Source organism: Plecotus auritus, assembly GCF_963455305.1.
Source record: "Plecotus auritus genome assembly, chromosome: 6".
Taxonomy (NCBI): Eukaryota; Metazoa; Chordata; class Mammalia; order Chiroptera; family Vespertilionidae; genus Plecotus; species Plecotus auritus.
Window position 1 is genome coordinate 97,839,280 of NC_137773.1, and position 23,862 is coordinate 97,863,141.

The window sequence follows — 23,862 nt, forward strand, 5'->3', positions numbered from 1 at the left end:
CTTTATAAGCGCTGAGGCTGTGCTGGGGTGAGCGGAGCGCAGGGCGCAGGGGCTGGACCTGGCGCGCCTGAGCCAAGCTGAGCGTCCTTTGTGCCGGGCGGGCAACCGCCCCGGGATGCATCCGAGCTAGGAGCCAGGTGGGGGTCCGTCGCAGGGAATGGGCTAGGTTGGGGGAGAGGTCCTCGGGATTGGGGAGGGAGCCTGGGATCAGAGAGACGCCCCCAGAATGGGGAGGGGGCTACGGGGAAGGGAGAAAGGGAGCCCTGGATTGGGGAGGAAATGCAAACTGGGAGGGGGCTTGGGAATGTCAGAGGAACTCGGATTTGGGGGTAAGATTGTCTAGGGAATACGGAATTGATTCCTCGGTGGGGAAGGGGCCTGGTTAGGGGTGGGTCTCAGAATTGGGGAGGGGACACTGGGAATCAAGGCCAGAGGCGGGACACCGAGTTTAGAGAGAAGAGGGGGACAGTGAGATGCTGTGTGGGGACTCTGAGACAGGGCACCCCAGTGTCTGAGCTGAGACACTCCAGGATTTTAAGTGGGGATTCCCAATTTGCAGAAGAATGAAGGATGCCAGGCTGGACTGCAGCAGGAAGGGGCCCCAATCAGTCTGAGCCTGATGGAAGGGGTCTACACTGAGACCAAGGGAAAGGGGTGCCCTGCAGTCTTCCTGTTCTTTTTGCCCATGTCCTATCAACACACCCTGACTCAGGGAGAATGCTCTGGGGGCCCCATCCCAAGGTGGTCCCTGTTGTTCCCTCAGACCTGGAGTTGGGGTGCTGTCCCTTCTCCCAAGGAGCAAATTGGGTTTCCCAGGTGATTACTGGATCAGAGCCCCTGAAAGTACAAGTTATGGATCACCAGGACCTGTGAGGGGCACCAGTTCAATGAGGGGGCTGCCACAAACACCTCCATATCTGACGGTGTCCTCACAGCGAGACACAGACCCTTGCCTCACGGTTCAGTTCCATCCGTCCATATGGTTGCATGTGGAAGTCCTCGTTTGGTTTGCAGGCACCAGTGCTAGGAAGTAGGGGGCTGGGACCCCAGACCCAGCCTGGGCAGCAGCGACCCCCATCCCTGTGCACAGGGCTTTGTTCCTTTCAATAGCATTAATGGGAGACAGCCAGGCTGAGGAGAGGGTTGGCGCTGGGCCCCAGCGGGGGACTTGGGGGAAGGGCAGGGAAGAAGGGTGGGCAGACCATGGGACCCCAGAACCCAGCAGCCTCTCTTACCTCTGGGCATTCCCAAATGTAAGATGACCCCCTAGGAGGTGGGGGCTTTGTGTGTGTCTACCCCATGCTAGGAGAGGGTATGTACCCATTGGGGTTGGTCTGGGATCCTCTGTGAGTCTAATGTGACAGATTGTCTTTGTCAGGAAACTTGTGCCAGGGGCCACAACACCAGGTGGCAAAATGATGTGTGCCCATCAGTCACCAAAACCACAGTTATCCAACCTGGGCTGTGCCAGCGGGTGGCGTTGCCATGTGTGTGTGTGAGGAGCTGTGTCTAACGATGTGGCCTCATCAAGGGGTTTATGTGGGGAGCCTGAGAATGTGGGTGTGTGTCTTTGTGCAGAAGACGTGCTGCCTGCCTTGTCAGTGCCCATATTGTCTCTCTTTGTTAATGTCATTGTGAATCTTTATGTGTGTGTGTGTGTGTGTGTGTGAGACTCTCTCTCTCTCTCTCTCTCTCTCTCTCTCCCTCTCTCTCTCTCTCCTGGGCTCTGAGTCTGGAGTGTATGACTGTGTTTGTGTCCCGTGTGTACAGCAACGTTTCTCTCCATGTGGCTGACAGTGTGGACCAGGGTGTGGGGGTTCGAGATGTGGTCTGTGTGCAGAATTGGAAAGGGGAGACACTGGCAGGGAGTTCGGTCTGGAAGGGGCAGCCTGGGATGATTTATTGAGCTGGTTTCTTTTCTCCTCTGAGGCATTCATGATCACACCTATGTACTCATATACTCCCTGACTCCCTGCCAAGGGGCACTCAGACCCACATATCCAGAGACCACAGGGTGTCCTCTATGCTCCACCCAATGCACAGAGCTGCTAGGGACCTGCGCACAAGTCCACATACTACAGGGCACAACCTCATGGATATCCTCACCTGGACACAGCATCCTGATGCACACCCAGGCACAAACACACACAAATGCCCACTGGCAAAACTCACCCTCACTCAGTGTGTACTGAGACAGAAGGTGGTCGTGAGAAGGGATGGACACACACACACACACACACACACACCCCTCTTCCTCCTGCCACCCCCCTTGCACACCCCTTCTTGCATATGCATGAGGTTCATGTATTATTGATGAGGTGACAAGCCCCAGACAGTTCTGTAAATGCTCACCTCTGAAGGCCCTGGGAGAGATATTTTAAGAGAAAGGGTGTGGGTGTGTGAGGGTGCAAGTAGAGGGAACTGAGTGTGTGTGGGAGGGCATGTGAGTTGGGGGAATGCACCTGAAACTGTGTCTGTCACCATGTTGGACTACCTCTGTATATTTGAGTATGTACATGAGTCTTTGTGCACACAAAAAACTGTTTTTTAATTCCATTTCTAGGACTTCACATGTCTTAGCTCATTCTATCCTCACAGTAACTACCTGAGGTACATGCTGCGTAATCTCCATTTTACAAGTGGGGAAACTGAGGCACAGAATGATAAAGCAGTCTGTGTAGGGTCATGTAACACGTAGAGAACAAAGGCAGGGCTTGAAGCCCTGTCATCTGGATATAGTATGAGCTTTTCACCATTGTGTGTGTGTGTGTGTGTGTGTGTGTGTGTGTGTGTGTGACAGAGAGAGAGAGAATTCTCAGAACTAGCCCCTTCTATGACCCTCCTGAGGCAGGTGCATCCCAGAGTCCTGCCCCACCCTCTAATACCCAGCCACACGGTCCCAATGCCTGGCCTCTCCCTTGCTGTGCAGCCCTAAGCAAACCACTAGCCCTCTCTGAGCCCTATCGCAAGAAGACAAAATGGGCACTGCTGAGTTCAGCACCATGGACAGGTCCCGGTCCAGCCTCCCATCAGAGGCCTCTGGTAGCTGGGAAGGGCCTTCTGGAGAGGGCCAGCTCTCCCCCACAGCCCCTCATTCTGGACTCCATCCACTCTTCCCTTTCAGGGTAATTATTTTATTGGAGAGAGGCGCAAGGCTGGGTTTATAGGTGATGCTCTAACTCCCCATCTGCCCCCACCTCCTGAGCCCTGGCGAGTCTGTCCAGAGGGGCGTCCTTCCCGGGGTTTCCAGTCTCTGGAAGAATGTGAGGTCAGGGAGGCCACTGCTGTGTCCCAGTGCTTGGAACGGCCTTGCTTACAGTTCATACTCAATAATTGTCCACTTTATGCCCACGGGCCACCACCCTGTAGAAGGCTGGGCCCATGCTGGAGTCTTTGTGGACCTAGGAGGCATCTTTGCCAGGCAGTGTGAAATGAGGGGGAGGGGAGGGGGGCATGGCAAAGCCCATCCTCCAGCTGGGACTTGGCAGGACCTCAAAAATCCCAGAAACCAAGAATAGAATCTTGGCGACAATCAAATCCTGGAATTGAAGCTGAGAATCATGTCATTCAGAAAACCCAGATTAAAGGCTGGCTTGGAGGCCAGCCTGTTGCCAGGACTGGGGACCCCAGGCAGACTGGGACTGGATGCTGCCCTTTAGGAGCTCCCCCCACCCCAAGTCTGAATGATGAGGCCAACTTGAAAAATGGGATTTTGATCTTGCCTCTGTTAAGGTTAATAATAATAATAATAAAAATAATAGCTGAAATTTACTGTTTCATGCCAGGCAGTTCTAAGCTTTTTAAATGTATTGACTCATCTATTCCTTTCAAGTACCTGATGTTATCCCCATCTGACCTACGAAGAAACTGAGACACAGAGAAGCTAAACTATTTGCCCAAGGTCACACAGCAAGGAACAGACACAGAGACAACTCCAGGTTCTGATTCACTCCAGCATCCATACTTCTGACCATGAGACATCACTGCCGGGATTCTGAAGTCAGCTGGTTCTGGGTTTGGATTCTGGCTCTGCCCTTGCTTGCTGCCTGTGCAACTTTGAATGACACAGTGGCCTGTCTGAGTCCCAGTTTCCAGATCTGTAGAGGGGGGAATTCGTTTTTCCATGCCAACTCACTGGGGGGATTGTGTTCATCCCTCCCTCCCTCTCTTTCTTGATCCAGGTCCAGGATGGGGGCCATGACTATCTGGGCCTCGGGCCTCTTGGTCCTCCAGATGCTGCTCTTGGTGGATGGGGAGCAGGGTGAGTTGGCCTGTGTGGAGGGAGAGGTCGGGGTCTGGACAAGATGGGGCTGTACTTTTTAACTCAAGAGTGTTTTCCTGCTGGTTCCCTGGCTTGGTGTGGAGAATAAAACGAGAATAGATGAAAAAGGTCTTTGAACAGTCAAAAGCCAACAAGACACCTGAGAGGTTATTTTTAGTCATTGCCAGCAAAAGCTGGAGGTTCCTGCCTCTCACTGTTTTGCTATGATGAGTTAGAGAGAGAGAGAGAGAAAGGAGAGGGAGGAAGGGAGGGAGAAATGAAAAGAGATTCGAGAAGGGAGAGGGAATGGGGGAAGGAGGAGGGAGGAAAGAGAAAGGAATGAGAATAGTGTGCACATTGATTAGTGATGTCTGTCATGGACAGGGCAATAGAAATAAAGGTCTGTGTTCATCTCTCTGGCATCTCCCCGGTGGTGGTCAAAAGCCCAGGCTTCAGAAATGCCTCCTGAATTGCTCTATGGCCATAGGAAAGTACAATAATGTCTTTGAGCTCCACCCCCAAAGAGGATGATGACACATGGCTACCTCTGCAGATAGTTACGAAAATCAGATGGGCTTCTTGCTATCTATAAAGTGCCTGTTCCATAGAAGGTACTCTGCAACACCATTTCTCTCCCAATGGCTACCTCTCCCTTAACTTCTGGGAAAACTGTGTCTCAGAGAAGCACAGTGACTCTCCCAAGGTCACACAGTGAGTCAGTGACACAGAGTCACTGGCCTCAGGACCTGGGCTCTGAGTGGAGGCAGAATTACAAAGGGATTTGACCCCATTCCTCCTCTGCTGCTCACAGATTGGGGTGCAGATCTCTCTGGCCTTTGTCTCCCTACCTATAAAGTGAGGGAAATAGTCTCTGCTGGTCCTTGCCTCTGAGTTAGGTCTCTCTCCACCTTCCCCACCCCAGGCACACAGGACACCACTGCTGTTGCCACTGCTGCTGCTGAGAAGGGGCTCCACATGCAGAAGGTGGGGTCTGGTTCTGTGCGAGCTGCACTGGCGGAGTTGGTGGCCCTGCCCTGTTTCTTCACCCTGAGGCCACGGCCAAGTGCAGCTGGAGAAGCCCCTCGGATCAAGTGGACCAAGGTGCGCACTGCATCAGGCCAGTGGCAGGACTTGCCCATCCTGGTGGCCAAGAACAACGTGGTTAGAGTGGCCAAGGGTTGGCAGGGACGTGTGTCTCTGCCCGCCTACCCCCAGCACCGGGCCAACGGCACGCTGCTACTGGGGCCCCTGAGGGCCAGCGACTCCGGGCTCTACCGCTGCCAGGTGGTGAGAGGCATCGAGGATGAACAGGACCTGGTATCCCTGGAGGTGACCGGTCAGTTGAGGGCAGGGGAAGGGTCAAGGCGGGAAGGGGAGGAGTTGAACCTGAAGGTCATCCAGTGAATATCACCTAAGAAATATTAATTGGGCACCTACTACATGCCAGCCTGGTGCTAGGGACACTATCATGACTGAGATGCAGCTGCCACCTTCTAGGGGCTCCCAGTCTAATAAGATGGAGCAAAATATTTCATTCCTATATCTTGCTCAACCATTTCTTTCATCCCTAAATCAGAATTTGAGTCACAGAAAGTCCGTTCAATAATGGGCTTCCTGTCCTGACTTACATGTCACCTCCTCCAGGAAGCCCTCCATGCCTCCATTTCTAGGCTGGGCAATAACCACATTAGATCTTCCCTTGCTGCCAGTGATTCCCCTATCAATGCATGTACTTAATTCCTAAATGGCAGGATCTCTCTCACTCTTCTTCATACCTCCTGTCACCTCCTGGGCCTAACCATGGGCATAAAGAATGCTATCTTTGGAGTCAGATCTTCCAGGATATGAATTCTGGCTCTGCCTCAAACTGGCTGTGTGACCATGGCCATGTCACTGAACCTCTCTGAGCCTTAATTTCAATGAGATAATGCTTATAAATGCTTTTTACATAGTAAATATTTGACAAATTCTAGTCCTTTATGGGCATTGTTTACAGTTTCCTCATCTGTGAAATGGGGGCATATCAGTCTCATTCCCCACCACTGCCCCTAGTGTCATGTCTGGTGCTGAGTGAAGGGCAGTGTAGGGCAGCAGTTCTATCATTATCAGACTAAGCGGGGGTGGGGAGGGAGGCATTCTGCAGAAGGAGGTCTGTTCTTAAAGATTTCAGAATAAATTGGCCTCCTATTCTGGATGTCCCTTCACAGGTGTTGTGTTCCACTACCGGGCAGCCCAGGATCGCTATGCACTGACCTTTGTCCAGGCCCAAGAGGCCTGTCGTCTCAGCTCAGCCACCATTGCAGCCCCACGGCACCTGCAGGCTGCCTTTGAGGATGGCTTTGACAACTGTGATGCTGGGTGGCTCTCTGACCGCACTGTTCGGTGAGGGGGTGCACAGGGTGGGGAAATGGAGAGCTAGCCCCTGGGGAAAGATGTTTTTTTGGGGCCCCAGGAGCACACATCCTTGTTTTGTCAGGTATCCTATCACCCAGTCCCGTCCTGGTTGCTATGGTGACCGTAGCAGCCTTCCAGGGGTGAGGAGCTATGGGAGGCGCGACCCACAGGAACTCTATGATGTGTATTGCTTTGCCCGTGAGCTGGGGGGTAAGTCTGGGGCTGACAGGACCCTTCCCTTCCCTGAGCCCGTTACCTTCCCCAACCCCCATCCCTCCTAATTCTCATCCTTCTTTAAACCTGCAGCCAAGACGTGGGCCCACCCCTTCCCTGAGCTTTCCTCCCCTCCCTGAGTCCCTCTCCTTCTCGGTGCCCCTTCCCTCTATCTGCACCTCTTCCCTCTCTGAGGCCCCAGCCTCTCCCCCTCACTACGCCCCTCTGCCCCCTCCTCCTTTTTACCACCCCTTACCGAGCCCCTCCCTCTCTCTGAAGCCCGAAATGCCACATTTGTAAAAAGAAGTTAAAGCGACCTCTTATTTGGAGTGAGCCCCACTTCCCGGGTGGGCTCCAGGTAGGGTCCCCTAGGCCCTCCTGACTTCTGCTCACTCCTTCCGGCGCCTTCCCACAGGTGAAGTCTTCTACGTGGGCCCAGCCCGCCGGCTGACCCTGGCTGGCGCTCGTGCCCAGTGCCGCCGCCAGGGTGCAGCGCTGGCCTCCGTGGGCCAACTGCACCTGGCCTGGCACGAGGGCCTGGACCAGTGCGACCCGGGCTGGCTGGCCGATGGCAGCGTGCGCTACCCGATCCAGACGCCGCGCCGGCGCTGCGGGGGCCCCTCCCCGGGCGTGCGCACGGTCTACCGCTTCGCCAACCGCACAGGCTTCCCGGCACCTGGAGCGCGCTTCGACGCCTACTGCTTCCGTGGTGCGTGGGGGGCCGTGCCCGGGGGAGTGTGTCCCTGGAGGTCAAGCCCCCCGAGGGTGCGTCACTGATGACCTTGCCCAAGGGCTCTCACCCCAGTAAAGGCCACGCCCCCGGGAGCTTTGCTTTCTGGTGGAGGCGGAATCTGGGCAGGGAGGGACACGAAGGAACTGCACCGCGATCAGCCACACCCCGGCTGAAGGCCATGCACCTGAGACGGGCTTTCCCCTGGAGCCCCACGCTGGGGGTTAGAACGGGCCCCAAGCTCTGGCTGGAAGTCTTGTTAGGAGGTGGGCTATAAGTCCTGAGGTCCCTGAAAGACGCGTCCCTGTACGGAGCGTTTCTTACCTGGAACCATGCTCAGAAGCACCCTCTCAAAGAGATACCTTGACTAGCCACGCCCCGTGGGCCAGGCCACATTCCCAGGGACCGAACCAGGGATGACCCTTGCACTTGGGGTGGAGCCACAGCGTCAAGCTGCAAACTTCAACTCAGAAGAGTTAAGTCTTCCACGTAAGGGGGTGGCTTCCCTTTGGGGAGGAGTCCCTTTGGGGAGGAGTCAAGGGGCAGGTCTGACCTGCCCTGAGAGGTGACTGACCACTGGCCTGTGCTTCATCCATGAGCCAAGCTATCTCTTGACCCTTTACTGGGACCAGTTGACTCTGACCTTGACAGTGGGTGCAAGCCTGAACAGTGGGGATAATAACTTTGCACCACCCTCTCTCTTTCTGGGGGATTCCAGAAACCACCCAGAGAGATAGGGGGTCACAGAGAGACAGAGATACACAGGTCTGTATAGCAGTATGCTAGAATGTGGGTAGACTTCAGGAAGAACTTCCCAGCCCCTGAGCCTAATACAACCTTTTCTACTTTCTACCACAGCTCATTACCCTACTCCACAACATGGAGACCCAGAGACCCCCTCATCTGGGGATGAGGGGGAGATTCTATCGGCAGAAGGGCCTCCAGCCAGGGAACTGGAGCCCAACTTGGGGGAAGGGGAAGTGGTCACCCCTGACTCCCAGGAGCCTCTGCTGTCCAGTGGGGAGGAAGAGCCTCTAATCTTGGCAGAGAAGCAGGAGTCTCAAGAGACCCCCAGCCCTGCCCTTGAGGTTCCCACACTAGCCTCAAGGCCTTCCCTGGAGACTAAGGAGGTGTGGCTGAGCACCGTGGCCCCATTCTCCAGCAGCCTGGAGGAAGGCACTTCAGCTGGCACACACAGCAGGGCGACTCCAGCCAACCTCAAGCCCAAGAGGCGGGGTCGCTTTAAAGGGTTAAATGGGCGCCACTTCCAACAACAGGAATCCCAGCAAGGGCTGGAGGGAAGGCTTGAGGTCAGTGCCCAGCCTCCCACCCCAGAGGCTGCTGGGAATCATGTGGAGCCTCCCCTGGCCACCGGAGCCACAGACTCCTTAGGGAGTGACAGGAGCCAAAGCCCCTGGGCTGTGCTGTCCAATGAAGTGGATGTGCCTGGAGCTGGTGAGTGGGGTCCAAGGAGGAGGGGGGACATGAGTGGGTGTCAGGGGGAGAAGGCTCTGAATCCCTGCTGGATCCCCTGGCCTTAGAAGCCCTCTTCTCCCCAGGCTAAACCAAGGAAACACTCAACGGAAGGAGCCGCTGAGAGATAATTATTATTATTGATATTGTTGCAGGTTCCCCTGGTGGCAGGAGCCCCCCAGAACCCTGGCTGTGGCCCCCAACAGTGGTGCCACCCAGCATCCCAGGCCCCAGCAGGGCCCTTGGCCTCGAGCTGGAGGAAGCCAAGGGCCCCAGTGTGAGGCCTGATACCCTCAAATTTCCCTGGTCCCCCTCAGAGGCCACTGCTCTGGCTCCCAGCCCCTCAGAAGATCCCAGTAGTGTCCCCTGGGAGGCATCCCCCATGGTCACCTCCCAAGACCTCCCTGTCATGGCCATGCTGCGTGCTCCCAAAGTGTGGCTCCTACCACATCCTACACCCCTCCCTACCCAGACCAATGGGGTTAAGGGTCATAGTGAGGCCATGCCCTCTGCCCTAACTTCCCTGGCCTCAGAGACCCAGGCTGGTCCCCAAGACCCCATCCATCCAGAGATGTATTCCTTGCCCCCCTCCTTGGGCCTGACAGGACAAGGTCAAGAGGCCGTGTTCCTGACATTCAGTGACCACAGAGCAGGAAGTCCCACAACCCTCTCACAGGTAGCCACGGACACACAAACCAGAACCAGTCCTAATGCCCCCAGGGAAGACTTTGGAGAAATTGGGGGGACCAGCCCCACTGGACTCAACAAAGCTGAGCACCCCAGATCCAGCCCACAGGCTTCTGTGGATTGGAATATGGCAGCAGATTTCACCCTCACAGAGATGGCAACTGAGCCCACAGGAGGGAGAGGAATCTCAGGGTCTGAGTATGGGGTCTTCAACACAGCAGAGAGTCCCACTTCCAGCTCACAGGCCCCTATGGAAGAGGCACAGGGCACGTGGCCCTCACTGCACATCAAGGAGCTGGACCCCCACACCTCCTCTGCACCGTCGGGGGACCCCAGAGTTTCCTTGAGTTTGGAGCCTTGGGCTGCTACAGATGAAGGAGGTACAGAGGGTCCCACAGATACAGCCACAGTGGACCCCAGTGATGCTGGTAGGATTTGGGAATCTGGATCCCTCATGGTTGAAGGAGCTGAACGCCCCACCATGAGCCCTCAAGTGGCTGTGGATACAAAGGTGGTGACGTCCCTCATGTCCCTGGACCAGGGGGACAAGGGTGGGGTCCTGGCCACGTCCACAATGGACTCCTCCAGCTCCCAACCCCACCCAGAGCCAGAGGGCCAGATGGTGACCCAGGGAACACTGGAAGCCTTGGTCCCTCCACATGAGGGCATCCCCCTGGGGGATCCCAATCTTCCTCCTTGGACACCTACGGTGGCCAGCATGGACAAGCCTATGTCAGTGTCCTCAGGGGAGCCAACAGTGCTATGGGACTCCCCCAGCACTCTGCTGCCTGTCCTTCGGGTCCTGGACAAGTTTGAGCTGGAGGTCCTTGCAGGAAGTGCCAGTGTGGAAGAGGCATCAAGTGGAGAGGAGCCGGCCCTGTCAGGGACCCCTGCAGATGGGAGCGCAGAGCAGAGTGAGTTCAAATTTTGTAGCCTCATTCAGCCCACTGTAGTCAGGGCTTGGGGACCAGGGGCCAGGGGAGCTCAGGGTAGGGAGAAAGGGTTGTTCCCGGGGACCTGGGAAGGTTTCTAGCAGGAAAATAACATTGTAGTTGGGAACTTATCAGGTGAGTTGAATTGCAGAAAGGATGTTCCTGGCAGAGGCACCAGCCTAGGCAAAGGTAGGAGAACAAGTTGATGTGTTTTAAGGCACAGTGAGTGATGGGGGAATGATGAGGTGTTGAGTGGAGTTAGATTTTGGTTCAATTAATAACTCATGTTCATGGCCACACAGAGCTAGACAGTGCTATACAATGCTGGGAGCCGGCCTTCAGTGATGCCGGCCTTCAGTCTGGGAAAGACAGAGCTAGACACAGACACCTCGCCCCCAAGTGGGGCCGGATGGAGGAGGCATAGTGGGATTCAGTGGTGCATTTTCTGGGGGACCTTGAGCCACAGGAAAAGTAGGCACTGGGAAGGGGTTGGAGTATTGTACAGCCTAGTGGTATAGACAGCAAACTAAAACTCAGGGAGGAATGCCACTTCCAGCTAGTCAGTGGCCAGGCTTCACAGGGAGCCCAAGTCTGCATACGCCTCAGCTGCTCTTGGAACCAGGTCTGCCCGAAGCTCTCCTGCAAATTCTGGCCCTTTTTTAAAGAAATATTTTTTTATTGAGGAAGGGAGAGGGAGAGAGAGATAGAAACATCAAAGATGAGAAAGAATCATTGATCAGCTGCCTCCTGCATGCCCCCCACTTGGGATAGAGCTCACAACTTGGGCATAGGACCTGGCCGGAAATTGAACCGTGACCCCCTCGGTTAGATCCACGCTCAACCATTGAGTCATGCTGCCCAGGCTAGGCCTTTTTTTAGGTCCTGCATATTGAGCGTTTTTTGTTTTGTTTTGTTTTTTTGTCAAATGAGCTTTTAAAAACACCAGCATCTAATTAAAAGGCACTTTTTTTTTTTTTTTAGTTGCAAAAACACTTATTAACACAATTGGTTTTACACTTGCTTTCTTTTTTGAAGGCAAAGTGTGCATGATGGGAATAGCAGGTACAGGGTTTCGTCACCAACCCTGTCACCTCTGGGCTGTGTTCCAGGCTAGATTTTCTTTTCTTAGATGCTCAGGAGGCAGGCAGACATGGATACATGAACTGATAAAGGCTGATGCTTATTGGTGACTGCCCATGTACTTGGCTTGTTTGAGCACTTTACTGGAATCGTCTTGATTGATCCTTTTTTAATTTATTTATTTTTAAATATATTTTTATTGATTTCAGAGTGGAAGGGAGAGGGATAGAGAGATAGAACATCAATGATGAGAGAGAATCACTGATCGGCTGCCTCCTGCACGCCCCCCACTGGAGATTGAGCCTGCAACCCAGGCATGTGCCCTTGGCCAGAATCGAACCTGGGACCCCTCAGTTTGCAGGCTGACACTCTATCCACTGAGCCAAACTGGCTCGGGCTTGATTGATCCTTTTAATGTTCTGTGGAACAAGGTCTAGTATGATCTTCACTTTAGCATGGGGAGACTGAGGCACAGGGAGGTCTAGTGACTTGTGCAGAATCATGCAGCTGGGACTGTTAAGAATAAGTTTTGAATCAGGCCAACTAACAACATGGTCTCTGTCTCAACCACTAGGCTGTACAACATGTATTTCATTGGCATTTAAAAAACACACACCAAAAAAACCCTGAGGTTTTGGGAAGGGTGAGCTTGCTCTGGAGGGAGCAGAGCAGAGACTAGCTGTAGGGGATGGGCAGCAGGAAGGAGGTTCAATGTCAAAGGAGCTAGAAAAGGGGAGTCCGAGAGGTGGGAGGTAGACCATGCAGAGTGGTGCAAAGGGAAGCCTGTTTGGGTCTGCCTTGGAGCCAGTGGCAGTAGGGTTGGAGAGAGGCAGGCAGTGCTGGGGGTTGGGGGGAGGGGGGAGGGGATCTGTGTGCCTATCCACCCTATGCTTGCTGCAGAAATGCTAATGAAGCCAAAAATAAATGCAGCACCAGTGAGCGACTGAGTCACCGCCAGTCCGTGGGCAGCTGTCGGCAGTTTGGGTCACCTGGCAGGGCTCACATATTCCCATGCCTAGCAGTCCTGCGCATGTGCACACACAGGAAAGACACAGCCACAGGCCCCTCTGGCAATCCCTGGGGGCACATGCCACCACCCCAGGGATCGGCCTCTGTCCCTATAGGAAAGCCAGCAGCTACCTTCATTCCGTTAGCAAGCAATTATTTAGTGCTGGCTATGTTCCAGGTCCCAGGTTGAGACCAAGTCACTTGTCCTCTGGAAGCTGACATTCTAGAGCAGCACTCTAGAACCTTCTCAATGATGGAAATGTTCTGGAGCTATGCTGTCTAATACACTAGCAACCAGCCACACATGGCTACTAAGTCCTTGAAAGTGGCTAGTGAGACTGAGGAACTACATTTGTACTTCCATTTGCTTTTAATTAATTTAGACTTAAAAAGCTATATTTGGCTGCTGTGTGGAACATCATTGCTCTGGGGGAGGCACAAACACATAACAGTGATCCTAATAAATAACTAAATGATATTGGAGGTTAGAAAGGTTGGGCAGCCCGCTGGTTTGGCTCAGTGGATAGAATGTCAGTCTGTGGACTGAAGGGTCCTGGGTTCGATTCTGGTCAGGGGCACATGCCTGGGTTGTGGGCTTGATCCCCAGTGGTGGGGGGGTGTAGGAGGCAGCCGATTAATGATTCTCTCTCATCATTGATGTTTCTATCTCTCTCTCCCTCTCTGAAATCAATAAAATACATATATATGTATGTATGTGTATATATATATATGTGTGTGTGTATGTGTGTGTGTGTGTGTGTGTGTGTGTGTATATATATATATTGGTGATTGGGCAAAGAGACAAGTGAAACAAGGGATGGGAGATGCCAGTGAGCGGTTTCTGGTTCTGGAAGGGGAATCAGAAAGGCCTCTCCTACCAGATGACATTCAAGCAAGCCTGAAGGAGGTGAGGGAGGAGCCATGCAGAAATCTGGGGAAAGAGTGTTCCAGGCAAAGGGAACAGTCTATGTAAAGGCCCTGAGACAGAACCCTGCCTGGCATGTAAGAACAGCAAGGTCAGTGTGGCTGGAGCAGAGTGAGCAAGGGAGAGAGCAAGAGGTAGGGCAGGGGGGATGTTGGGCAGATCTCACAGGGCCCTGTGGGTAGCAGTGAGGACTTTGTCTGCTCCCTGAGGGCAATGGGGAGCCATGGAAGGATCTGGGCAGAGGAGGGGCATGACCTGACTCAGGTTTACATAGGCTCCCTTGGCAGCTATGGGGAGAATAGCCTGTTGAGGGTGAGAGTGGAGGCCAAGAGACCTAGGAATTGGTGACAGCTTGTTGCCACCTCAGTTTCCTGTGAGGCTCTAGACAAGCCCAAAATAGAAACAAATTCTAGGTTATAGGAGCTGGAAAGAGGGCCTTAAACTGGGCTACCGGAGCCAGGAAGTCAGTTTTGGCTCTTGTATTGTCCCACTACGTAGCACTGAACCAAGCCCTTCCCTTCTCTGGACCTCAGTTCTAGTGTCTGTGCAGTGGAAATGGTGGGTGCCCTGACAAGGGAAGGGGGTTGGCTGGGGGGTTCTTGATCTGCCCCTCCTAGTCTTTAGAGTGGAGAACACCCACCAAGGCATCTGGGTCCCTGAGATGGGGAGGGGAGTTCCTCCTTCCTCCAGGGAAACCCAGCTGATGGGGGAAATGGGAGAGGGGGACAGGGACCCACATTCCTAAATGCACCCTGGGTGCCTGGTGAATGCTGAGCAATGCTGAGACCCCTCAAGAGGCCCCAGACTAATATACACAGAGCCAGATATGGCATTATGGTGAGGACTGTGAGAGAGAGGTGAACTATTTTTATTTCCATTTTGTAGATGAGGCAACTGAAATTCAGAAAAGCAATTTCCTGGGGTCCCCTCCTGCGGGGCAGAGCCAGGGATTGAACTAAACTCTCTGACTCCAAAGTCCAGGTTAAAACCACAATAATCCATAAACTCTCCACAATGTAACTCCTGAAATTACATCAGAAGAGGTTGAGCCCAAATGAAGGAGATGTTGGTTCCCATTCTTCCTAGGGCTGTTCATACCCCACCATCTAGAACTTTATGTCCACCTCTGTGCTCCAAATTGTGAGAAATACAATGGCCAGCAGGGTATGTCCAGAAGAAAAGGACAAGTCAGGGAGGGCACTTAAATCCATATTCTAGAAGATGACTTAAAAAATATATATTGATTTCAGAGAAGAAGGGAGAGGGAGAGAGAGAGAGAGAGAAACATCAATGATGAGAAAGTCAATGATTGGCTGCCACCTGCACACCCTCTACTGGGGATTGAGCCCACGACCTGGGCATGTACCCTTGACTGGAATCGAACCTGGGACACTTCAGTCCGCAGGCCAACGCTCTATCCACTGAGCCAAACTGTCTAGGACTAGAAGATGACTTTTTTTTTTAAAAAAAATATACTTTATTGATTTTTTTACAGAGAAGAAGAGAGAGGGATAGAGTTAGAAACATCGATGAGAGAGAAACATCAGTCAGCTGCCTCCTGCACACCTCCTACTGGGGATGTGCCCGCAACCAAGGTACATGCCCTTGACCAGAATTGAACCCGGGACCCTTCAGTCTGCAGGCCAACGCTCTATCCACTGAGCCAAACCGGTTAGGGCGAAGATGACTTTTTAAGAGAAGCTTTGGGAAGCCCATTCCAGTTCAAACAGAGAAAGAGCTTTTCACCAACAGGGCAGCCCACAGATGCTTTGGGAGCAATTTCTGGAAGGAGTAAACTTGTCACAGGGGCACATGAGAGGAAGATGGTGATTACCTACTGGGAAGTTATAGAGGGGACTCCACAGAGAGGGACTGAGCCAGAGGGTCTCGGGTGCCTGAGGTCTGGATTCTAGGAAGGCAGGTCTGTTGTTCTGACTGCTCCCTGAACTGCCTGTCTATCCTGCAGCCCCCTCGGATCCCTGCGAGAACAACCCTTGCCTGCACGGGGGCACCTGTAAAGCCAATGGTACCCTATATGGCTGTAGCTGTGACCAGGGCTTCGCTGGAGAGAACTGTGAGATCGGTGAGTGCCCCGGACTCGGGATCAGAACCTGTACTTGTCTGACTCCAGAGCCCTGGGGTTTGTTTATCACAGCAGTCAACCCCATGAGAACTCAGGGTTCACAAAATGCTGGCTTCACATGCTTCCTTTCCTCCCCGCTCCTTCGCTCCAGCAAATCTGCCCCAGCACCAGCCAACTGAGCTCTCATCCTGGGGGCCGAGGCTCTGGCATGCTGCCCCCCCATTACTTCCAGGCAGGGGTAAAGGAGGGTAGAGAGATGATAAGGTTCAGGCTCCTTCCTTCCACGGGCTCCAGGAATCCTACCCTTTCCTGGGTGGGCAGGGGTGCAGGTACCACCAGCAGAACGGTTGGATACTAGCCCCAAACCCCAACATAAGAAATATGACAAATTGTGAAATTACAACAATAAATATAAGACAATTTCTTGAGCTCTGTTCATCATCTCATCAATTTCACAACCTTCACAACTATATTAATAATAGAAATCCTATATAATAACAGGCTAATATGCAAATTGTCCCCTCTGGAGTTTGACCGACTGGGAATTCGATCACTCGCTATGTAGTGCGCTGACCACCAGGGGGCGGTGCAGAACAAAGGAAGGCCCTGGCTGGCAGCCAGCAGCCGCGGGAAGGAAGGCGCTGATTGGCCCTAATCACCGGCCAGGCCTAGGGACCCTACTAGTGCACGGATTTCGTGCACCAGGCCTCTAGTATAACAATAAATATAAATGATATTAAATTCTCTTATTTTAAATACGTTTTTATTGATTTCAGAGAGGAAGGGGGAGGGAGTAAGAGATGGAAACATCAATGATGAGAGAGTCATTGATCTGCTGCCTCCTGCATGCACCTCCACTGGGGATCGACCCACAACCCACGCATGTACCCTGACCAAGAATAGAACAGTGACCTCACCCTAACTGATTTGGCTCAGTGGATAGAGCGTTGGCCTGCGGACTCAAGGGTCCCAGGTTCAATTCCGGTAAAGGGCATGTACCTTGATTGCGGGCACATTCCCAGTAGGGGGGTGTGCAGGAGGCAGCTGATTGATGTTTCTCTTTCATTGATGTTTCTAACTCTCTGTCCCTCTCCCTTCCTCTCTGTAAAAAAATCAATAAAATATATTTAAAAAAAAAAAAAAAAGAACCATGACCTCCTGGTTCATAGATTGATGCTCAGCCACTGAGCCATGCCGGCCGGGCAATGATATAAACTCTTGAGCTCTTCCATTGACTCTCCACTCATAACCACCATTGAGGAGGTGCCATTATTATTAACACTGCAAAAACAACAACTGGGTCTCAGAGAGTGGAAGTAGTATCGTACATGCCTCAAACACTGTCTACACAGGGGTGGTAGAAGAGGAAGTTCAACTGGATAGCTGTCTCTACAAACAGTTTTCTGACTCCCTGTTCCTTGCAAATGCTCTGGATCCAGTTTCCCTAGGTTCCACATTCCAAAAAGACCCTCAAGCTTCGACATTCTCTGGGTCTGTTGGCAAGAGTATAACCTTCATTGTTCTGGCGTCAGGTGGAATGCGCTGCACACCCTGGCCCCCAGCCAACTAAGTGACATCTGTTCTCATTAATGCTAAGTTATGTTAATCATGGGAGGCTCCACCCTCTTGACCTCTAGAGGCAAGGAACCATTGATGCAGACCACTGCTGCTGCACTTAGGTCCAGAATGGATGGCAGGATCATGACCCCATCTTCTGCCTGGTTTCCTGTGGGGCCTGGGAGCCAAGGGTTGCCTGTGGGGAGGCTGACCTCTGACTCAGCCCCTCCTTCTCCCCTCCAGACATCGACGACTGTGTCTCCAGTCCCTGTGAGAATGGAGGTACCTGCATCGATGAGGTCAACACCTTCATCTGCCTTTGCCTCCCAAGCTATGGGGGCAGCCTCTGTGAGAAAGGTGAGTCTCTGCTGAGACCCCAGAAACAGGAGGGGATGTGGGTGCCAGGCCACAGGTCTCCATCTCTGGTTCCATGACTCTGAGTCCAACAGGCAAACTGTTTTGTTTTTAGATAAAATTCACATAACATAGAATTAACCTTTTTAGAGTGCACACTTCAAAAGGAATTCAGTACATTTGCAATGTTTTACAGCCACCACCTCTAGCAAGTTCCAAGATATTTCCCTCACTTTAAAAGGAGACCCTGCCCCATTACTAGTCACTCTTCATTCCCCATCTACCCAACTCTGGCAACCACTAATCTGCTTTCTGTCTCTGTGGATTTGCCTGTTCTGGACATTTCCTATAAATGGAATCACACATTATGTGTCCTTTTCCTCAGTGTCATGTTTTTGAGGTTAACCCACATGTAGCATATGTCAGTGCTAAATACTTTTTTTTGTGTGGCTGAATAATATTCACGGTATGGATAGACCGTTTTGCTTATCAATTCATCAATTGATGGTAATTTGGGTTGCTTTCCCCTGGAGGATAATATAAATAGTACTGCTATGAACATTCATGTATAGGTTTTTGTTTGAATACGTTTTCTTTTTTAAAATACTTTTATTGATTTGAGAGAGAGGGGAAGAGGGGGAGAGAAAGAAAAACATCAACGTGAGATCAAAACATCAGTTGGCTGCCTCCTGCATGCCCTCTACTAAAAGATCAAGCCTGCAACCCACAGCCTGGGCATGTGCCCTGACCAGAATTGAATTGGCAACCTTTTGGTGCATGGGGCAACACTCAACCAACTGAGCCACCCAGCCAGGGCAGAACACCTGTTTTCTATTCTTCCACCCCCCACCCCCCACCCCCCATTCTTTTTGGTTTATACCTAGAACTGGAATGACTGGGTCACATGGTAATTCTATGTTTAACTGTTTGAGGAACCATGAGACTGTTTTCAACAGTGGCTGCCCATTTTACATTCCCACCAGCAGTGTACAAGGATTCCAACTTCTCCACAGCCTCACCAGCACTTGTTACTTTCCTTTTTGAAAATTATACTAGTAGCCATCCTAGTGGGTGTGAAGTGGCATCTCATTGTGGTTTTGATTTGCATTTCCTAATGACTAATGATCTTTTCATGTGCTTCTTGGTGACTTGACTACCTTTTTGGGAGAAATGTCTATTTGAGCCCTTTGCCAGGAGGGAAATTTTAGGCCTTTCTGAGATCATTTCCTGAGTTCCCAGGTCCACACTGAGGGTGTGGTCCTGCAGATCAGAGGTGGGAGGAGAGGGGATGGGTGTAAAGATCTTCCAGTTGAATCCCTTCCAGAAATAAAGAAAAGAAGTGAATATGGGAGGGGGAGCTGAAAGGGGGAGACAGAGCCTCAGGGGGTGGGGGTTTGGCCCAGGGGAAGGGGTGACTTAGCCCCACAATGACCTTGGACAGGCCCTCTCCCTGGTAGACTGGCTGTGTTCATGGCCAGCAGGGCAGACTTCTCAGGCCAAGGCCAGCCCCCCTCACACTCCCTTCCTACTTCCCAGACACGGAGGGCTGTGACCGTGGCTGGCACAAGTTCCAGGGCCACTGCTACCGGTACTTTGCCCATCGGCGGGCATGGGAGGATGCCGAGAGGGACTGTCGCCGCCGAGCTGGCCACCTGACCAGCATCCACTCACCTGAGGAACACAACTTCATTAACAGTAGGGACTGTGGGGTGGTCAGGGTGGCCCTGCAGTCCTTTTTGCCAGGGAAGTCCCCAGGATCCTGAAGACACCACCTTTCTGAAACTCTGTTCATTAGTGCAAGCCACTTAATAATTTCCATGTCTGTTTATTCATTTGTTAATTCATACATTCACTTTATTCATTCGTGCATTCATCATATATTTACCAAGCACTTGCTCTGGGACACAGCAGTGAGCAAGATGCACATTGTCCCGTCCTCAGGGAATAACATTCTTGTGGGGAGTAAATATCTAATTAAATACGTCTATACTATAATTTAGCTGGTCCTAAGTATGCTGATGACAAATAAAATGGCCAGGGGAGAGGGGGCGACGGGGAAGCATCTGTGATGTGTGGGATAAAATGAGCAAGGAGCTTTGCTGAGACCTAGGAAGAGTATCACATTAATTAAATCTGGCATTTATTGATTCATTCATTATCCTTTCTACTGTCTGTTCATCCATCCATTTATTCACATTTCCCCTATCCCATCCCCTAATTCTCTCTTTCTTTTCTTTTCTTTCTTTCTTTTCTTTCTTTCTTTCTTTCTTTCTTTCTTTCTTTCTTTCTTTCTTTCTTTCTTTTAAAAAATATATTTTATTGGTTTTTTTACAGAGAGGAAGGAAGAGGGATAGTCAGAAACAACGATGAGAGAGAAACATCGATCAGCTGCCTCCCGCACACCTCCCACTGGGGATGTGCCCGCAACCAAGTCACATGCCCTCGACCGGAATCGAACCCGGGACCCCCCAGTCCGCAGGCTGACGCTCCATCCACTGAGCCAAACCGGTTTTGGCTCTTTCTTTCTTTCTTTCTTTCTTTCTTTCTTTCTTTCTTTCTTTCTTTCTTTCTTTCTTTTTTTTTGTTTAAATATATTTTTTTTTATTGATTTTTTACAGAGAGGAAGGAAGAGGGACAGATAGTCAGAAACATCGATGAGAGAGAAACATCGATCAGCTGCCTCCTGCACACCTCCCACTGGGGATGTGCCCGCAACCAAGTTACATGCCCCTGACCGGAATCAAACCCGGGACCCTCCAGTCCGCAGGCCGACGCTCTATCCACTGAGCCAAACCGGTTTTGGCCCTTTCTTTCTTTCTTTCTTTCTTTCTTTCTTTCTTTCTTTCTTTCTTTCTTTCTTTCTTTCTCTCTCTCTCTCTCTCTCTCTCTCTCTCTCTCTCTTTCTTTCTTTCTTTCTTTCTTTTTCCTTCCTTCCTTCCTTCCTTCCTCCTCCCTTCCTTCCTTTCTTCCTTTCCTTTTAAAAGAATTCATTGGGGAAACACACATGGGTGGGAATTGTCCTCAGAAATATCTCAGGACACTGTCCTCCATCTTGCTGGGCAGTTGCAGTTTCCAGAGGCCCCTGCTCAGAAGCATCTGACCAGTCTCAGTGGGGGCCTCATCTGTGACTCCTGGAGGGGCCCAGCCCTGGGGGTGGCCACTACTCCCCCACCCTCCCTACCCCCATCTCCCTCCCCACCCCCATCTCCCTCCCCACCCCCATCTCCTAATCCTTTCATTTGTTCATTCCCTGGGTCACTTGTTTCTTTTTCCGCACTGCAATCAAACATCCTCCTCTCCTTCCTCCGGCCTCAGTGACTACCTGGTTCACTGGGTCTTTCCTGTCACCTGTGGGCTTTCCTGTCCCTTACTCTCATTTCTGCAAAGATACGACTGTCTTTGTGCCTTACTCGGGCCATTTGTTTAATCCACATATTTGTGGCAAAACAAGTGCCAAATAACAGCCTTTTCTGTGCCCCAGTCCCCCCCCCCCCCCCGCCCAGGCTAGAGAGCAGCCAGAGCCCCAGCCTACTGGGAAATGGGGGGACCCGGCCTCCAGCCTGTGCCCAGGCTGAGGGAGGGTCTGGGTCCTCCCCCACCCCTCCTGCCTTTGGCTCCTACCCCACTTCCATCCTTCCACCTCCAACCCCTTTCCCCTCCAGGCCACCTCCAGGCAAAGGAAGGGCTGGGTCCTCCCCTCCACCCCCCACCCCACCTCCAGCTGGTACCCTAGGCTTTGGGGAGAGGCAAACACCCAGTCCTGAAAACACCCCCAACCCCGCAGGCTTTGGGCGTGAAAACACATGGATTGGCCTGAATGACAGGATCGTGGAGAGGGATTTCCAGTGGACGGACAACACAGGGCTGGTGAGTGGCGGGAGCCTGGGTCTCTGCTACCAGGCTGCTGACTGGGGTCCCACCTACAACAGCGGGATATGGGTGAGCCCCATGACCTTTGCTCTGGCTTCACTTTACCCTCTTATGCAAATGAGCCAATCGAGGTCTGGAGTGGCAAGTGAGCTTTAGTGAGGCCCCAAAGCACCTGACTTCCTAGCCAGGTAGAGGGCCCATCTACCTAGTGAATAAAGCTGGAAACCTAGGAATGGGGACAACTCCTTTGCTCATATTGCCTGGTCCTCCAGCCATAGGCTCTGAGATACTCCCATTTCCCTACATGCCCCTGCCTGCTCGGCGTCCACTGGGACCCCTGCAGCAGCGCCCCCCCCCCTTCACACACACACACACACACACACACACACACACACACTTGCTACCTACACTCCTGCCCCTCTACCTGGTGACCAGGGGTACTTTTAAAAAATTGAGGTGAAATTCACATAATAAAATTAATCATTTTCAAGTGTATAATTCCATGGCATTTAGCATATTCACAACATTGTGCAACCACCATCTCTATCTGGTTCCAGAATATTTTCAACACCCTGAGGGAAACCTTGACCATGGGACCTTTTAAAACTTTTTTTTTTTTTAATATATTTTATTGATTTTTTACAGAGAGGAAGGGAGAGGGATAGAGAGTTAGAAACATCGATCAGCTGCCTCTTGCACACCCCCTACTGGGGATGTGCCCGCAACCAAGGTACATGCCCTTGACCGGAATCGAACCTGGGACGCTTGAGTCCGCAGGCTGACGCTCTATCCACTGAGCCAAACTGGTTTTGGTGACCATGGGACCTTTTAAAAACCATACATCAGCCCTGGCTGGTTTGGCTCATGGATAGAGTGTCTGCCTGCGGACTGAAGGGTCCCGGGTTCGATTCCAGTCAAGGGCACATGCCCGGGTTGTGGGCTCGATCCCCAGTGGGGAGTGTGCAGGAGGCAGCTGATCAATGATTCTCATTGATATTTCTATCTCTCTCTCTCCCTCTCCCTTCCTCTCTGAAATCAATAAAAATGTATTTTAAAAATAAAATAAAATAAAATCCCTACAACAGATCAAGATTCTCCCTGCTTTAAGCCCTGTCAGACTCTCCCATGGTTCTCAAGATAAAGCCCCACCTCCTCATGTTATGCAAAACTGTCTTTCAGTTCCTCAAAAAGTTAAACATAGAATTCATACACGACCCAGCAATTCCACTCCTAGGTATGTGCCCAAAAGAAGTGAAAGCAGGGACTCAGATGCTGGTACACACATATTCACAGCAGCACTAGTCATAATTGCCAGAAGGAGCAACCCAAATGTCCATCAACAGATGAATACATACACAAATCAAAATGTGGTCCAAGCAAACAATAAATACAATGAAAAAGGAATGAAGCACTGACACACACTATAATGTAGATAAAATTTGAAAACATGATGCTCAGTGAAAGAAGCCAGATGTGGCAAGGTAGCTCAGTTGATTAGCGTGTCTCTCCGATACACCAAATTTCAGGTTCAATCCCCAGTCAGGGCACATATAAGAATCAACCAATGAATGCATAGATAAGTGAAACAACAAATCGATGTTTCTTTCTCTCTCTCTATTTCTCTTTCTCTCAAAATGAATGAAAAAAAAATGGGTGAGCTAAGAAAGAAGCCAGACCTAAAAGGACACATACTGTATGATTCCATTTATATGAAATATCCAGAACAGGCAAATACATATAGACAGGAAGTGGATTTGTGGTTGCCAGGGGCTGGGGGAGGAGAGATGGGGAGTTAGTGCTAATGCGGATGAGTTTCTGTTTGGTGTGATGAAAAAGTTGTGGCAACGGACAGTGGTGATGGTTGTACAACTTTGTGGATCCTAATTAATGGCAACGAACTGAACACTTAAAAATTATTAAAATGAGTCCTGGCTGGTATTGTTCAGTGGTTAAAGTGTCGGTCTGCACACCTAAAGGTCAAGTGCACATACCTGGGTTACACGTTCAATTCCTGGCAACCAATTGATGTATGTCTCTCATGTACAAGTTTTTCTCTTTCTCTCTCCTCCTCTCGCTGCTCCCTTCCACTCTCTAAAAATCAATGGAAAAATATCCCTGAGCCTGGCCAGTGTGGTTCAGTGGTTGAGCGTTGGCCCATGAACCAGGAGGTCACAGTTTGATTCCCGGTCAGGGCACATGCCGGAGTTGCGGGCTCAATCCCTAATAGGGGGCGTGCAGGAGGCAGCTGATCAATGATTCTCCCATCATTGATATTTCTCTCTCTCTCTCTCCTTT

The 23,862-nt window shown here is 51.5% G+C and overlaps 1 protein-coding gene across 5 annotated transcripts in view; it reads left to right on the top strand.

The window, feature by feature from the left end:
• Nucleotides 1-23,862, top strand: part of NCAN (neurocan) — a gene marked incomplete at its 3' end in the record, with an annotated part of 25,959 nt that continues 2,097 nt past the window's right edge. For 2 of the 5 annotated variants that reach the window (XM_080672566.1, XM_080672569.1), the window contains exons 1-13: nt 1-137; nt 3,833-3,938; nt 4,182-4,261; nt 5,184-5,597; nt 6,469-6,643; nt 6,738-6,865; nt 7,284-7,577; nt 8,457-9,053; nt 9,227-10,672; nt 15,670-15,786; nt 17,587-17,700; nt 19,234-19,392; nt 21,482-21,564. In XM_080672566.1, the coding sequence (XP_080528692.1) occupies nt 4,189-4,261; nt 5,184-5,597; nt 6,469-6,643; nt 6,738-6,865; nt 7,284-7,577; nt 8,457-9,053; nt 9,227-10,672; nt 15,670-15,786; nt 17,587-17,700; nt 19,234-19,392; nt 21,482-21,564 (3,600 nt within the window). In that variant the 5' untranslated portion in view covers nt 1-137; nt 3,833-3,938; nt 4,182-4,188. Of the gene's footprint in view, nt 138-3,832; nt 4,000-4,181; nt 4,262-5,183; nt 5,598-6,468; nt 6,644-6,737; nt 6,866-7,283; nt 7,578-8,456; nt 9,054-9,226; nt 10,673-15,669; nt 15,787-17,586; nt 17,701-19,233; nt 19,393-21,481; nt 21,565-23,862 lie in introns of those variants that run through there. The other 3 variants (XM_080672567.1, XM_080672568.1, XM_080672570.1) reach the window with 3 other exon arrangements.